Source organism: Microtus ochrogaster, linkage group LG9, assembly GCF_000317375.1.
Source record: "Microtus ochrogaster isolate Prairie Vole_2 linkage group LG9, MicOch1.0, whole genome shotgun sequence".
Lineage (NCBI taxonomy): Eukaryota > Metazoa > Chordata > Mammalia > Rodentia > Cricetidae > Microtus > Microtus ochrogaster.
This window is the reverse complement of record NC_022034.1, coordinates 794,182-795,670: the sequence shown is the minus strand read 5'-3', so window position 1 is coordinate 795,670 and position 1,489 is coordinate 794,182. Positions and strand designations below refer to the sequence as shown.

Below are 1,489 nucleotides of genomic sequence, written 5' to 3'. Positions count from 1 at the left end.
GGCGATCCCATTTTTTTCAAATAATTTTTTGATTGCGTTTTTTACATCCTTATTCCTGAAGCTGTAGATAATTGGATTCAACATAGGAAAGACAACAGTGTAAAACAGAGCAACGACCTTATCAGTGTCTGGGGAATAGCTGGTGGTGGGACGCAGGTACATAAAGAGGAGAGTTCCATAGAACAAGGTGACAGCCATGAGATGGGAAGCACAGGTGGAGAAGGTTTTGGCCCTGCCTCCTGAGGACTTGATGCTCAAAACCGTAATAAGGATGCAGAAGTAAGAGATAATGATGACCATGAAAGTGCTCATCTGGATTGTGCCACACAAGGCAAAGAGCAGAAGCTCGTTAATATGGGTATCTGCACATGACAAAGCAAGCAGTGGTGGGATGTCACAGAAAAAGTGGTTGACAATGTTGGAGCTACAGTACGGAAGCATAAATGTGAGGGATACATGCACCAGTGAGGTCATACTTCCACTAAAATACGCCAGCATTACGAGGCGGATACAGACCCGTCGGGACACCAGCGTAGAATAAAGCAGTGGCTTACAAATGGCTGCGTAGCGGTCATATGCCATTGCTGCCAAGATAAGACATTCCGCATCTGCAAAGCATGCAAAGAAAAACATCTGTACAGCACATCCATAGAAAGAGATGCTCTTCCTGGAAGCTAAGAAATTTACAAGCATTTTAGGAGTAATGGCTGTAGAATAGCTGATATCTAAGAAAGACAAATTGCTAAGAAAGTGATACATGGGGGTTTGAAGTCTTAAGTCAATTTTAACTAGAATTATTAGGCCCACATTGCCAACGACAGTCAATGTATACACTATGAAAAACACCAAGAACAGCGTGAACCTGAGTGGCAGATAATCTGTGAATCCGATAAATAGGAACTCTGTTGGCCTGGTATAGTTTGTGTGCTGCATTTCCGTGGGCTTCTTGCTTTTCTCATCGGCAGTGGATGATATGTAGCAATGTGAAGTTAGCTGGGTGATGAATGAACCAAGGTCCTTGTTTTCTCTTCTACGGAAGCAAGGAGAATTAAAAAGACAAAACTAAAAAAGAACACGTGTCTTTGTCTCTTTACACTCTCATGCCTTCTCATTACCACTCATCACTTACTCATGCATTTTGGGACTAATGAGAAGAGAATTGAACATATGTTGTTTGAAGGCAAAGGGAAGAATACATAAGCAGAAGAAAGAGCTCAATGGAGGAGAATGATGGATAAGAGCAATGCATAGTGATATTATCTGTCATAATGAGACCTATGAGATTGCCTGTTAACTTAAAATTAATTAAATTAAATCATTTTTGATGTCATTACATTATTTTTTATCATTATGTGTTTTAAATTGGAACTGAGAAGTTATTCTTTTTTTTAATATTTATTTATTATGTATACAATATTCAATCTGTGTGTGTTTGCAGACCAGAAGAGGATAGCAGACCTCATTACAGATGGTTGTGAGCCACCATGTG

The 1,489-nt window shown here is 39.8% G+C and overlaps 1 protein-coding gene across 1 annotated transcript in view; it reads right to left on the bottom strand.

Moving 5' to 3' along the window:
- The window catches only part of LOC101999635 (olfactory receptor 5AS1-like), a 3,098-nt gene extending 2,165 nt beyond the window's left edge, over nucleotides 1-933 (bottom strand). The window contains exon 1 of the mRNA XM_005363473.1: nucleotides 4-933. Coding sequence (XP_005363530.1) covers nucleotides 4-933 — 930 coding nt within the window. The remainder of the gene's footprint in view (nucleotides 1-3) is intronic.
- Between the last annotated feature and the right edge of the window lie 556 nt (nucleotides 934-1,489).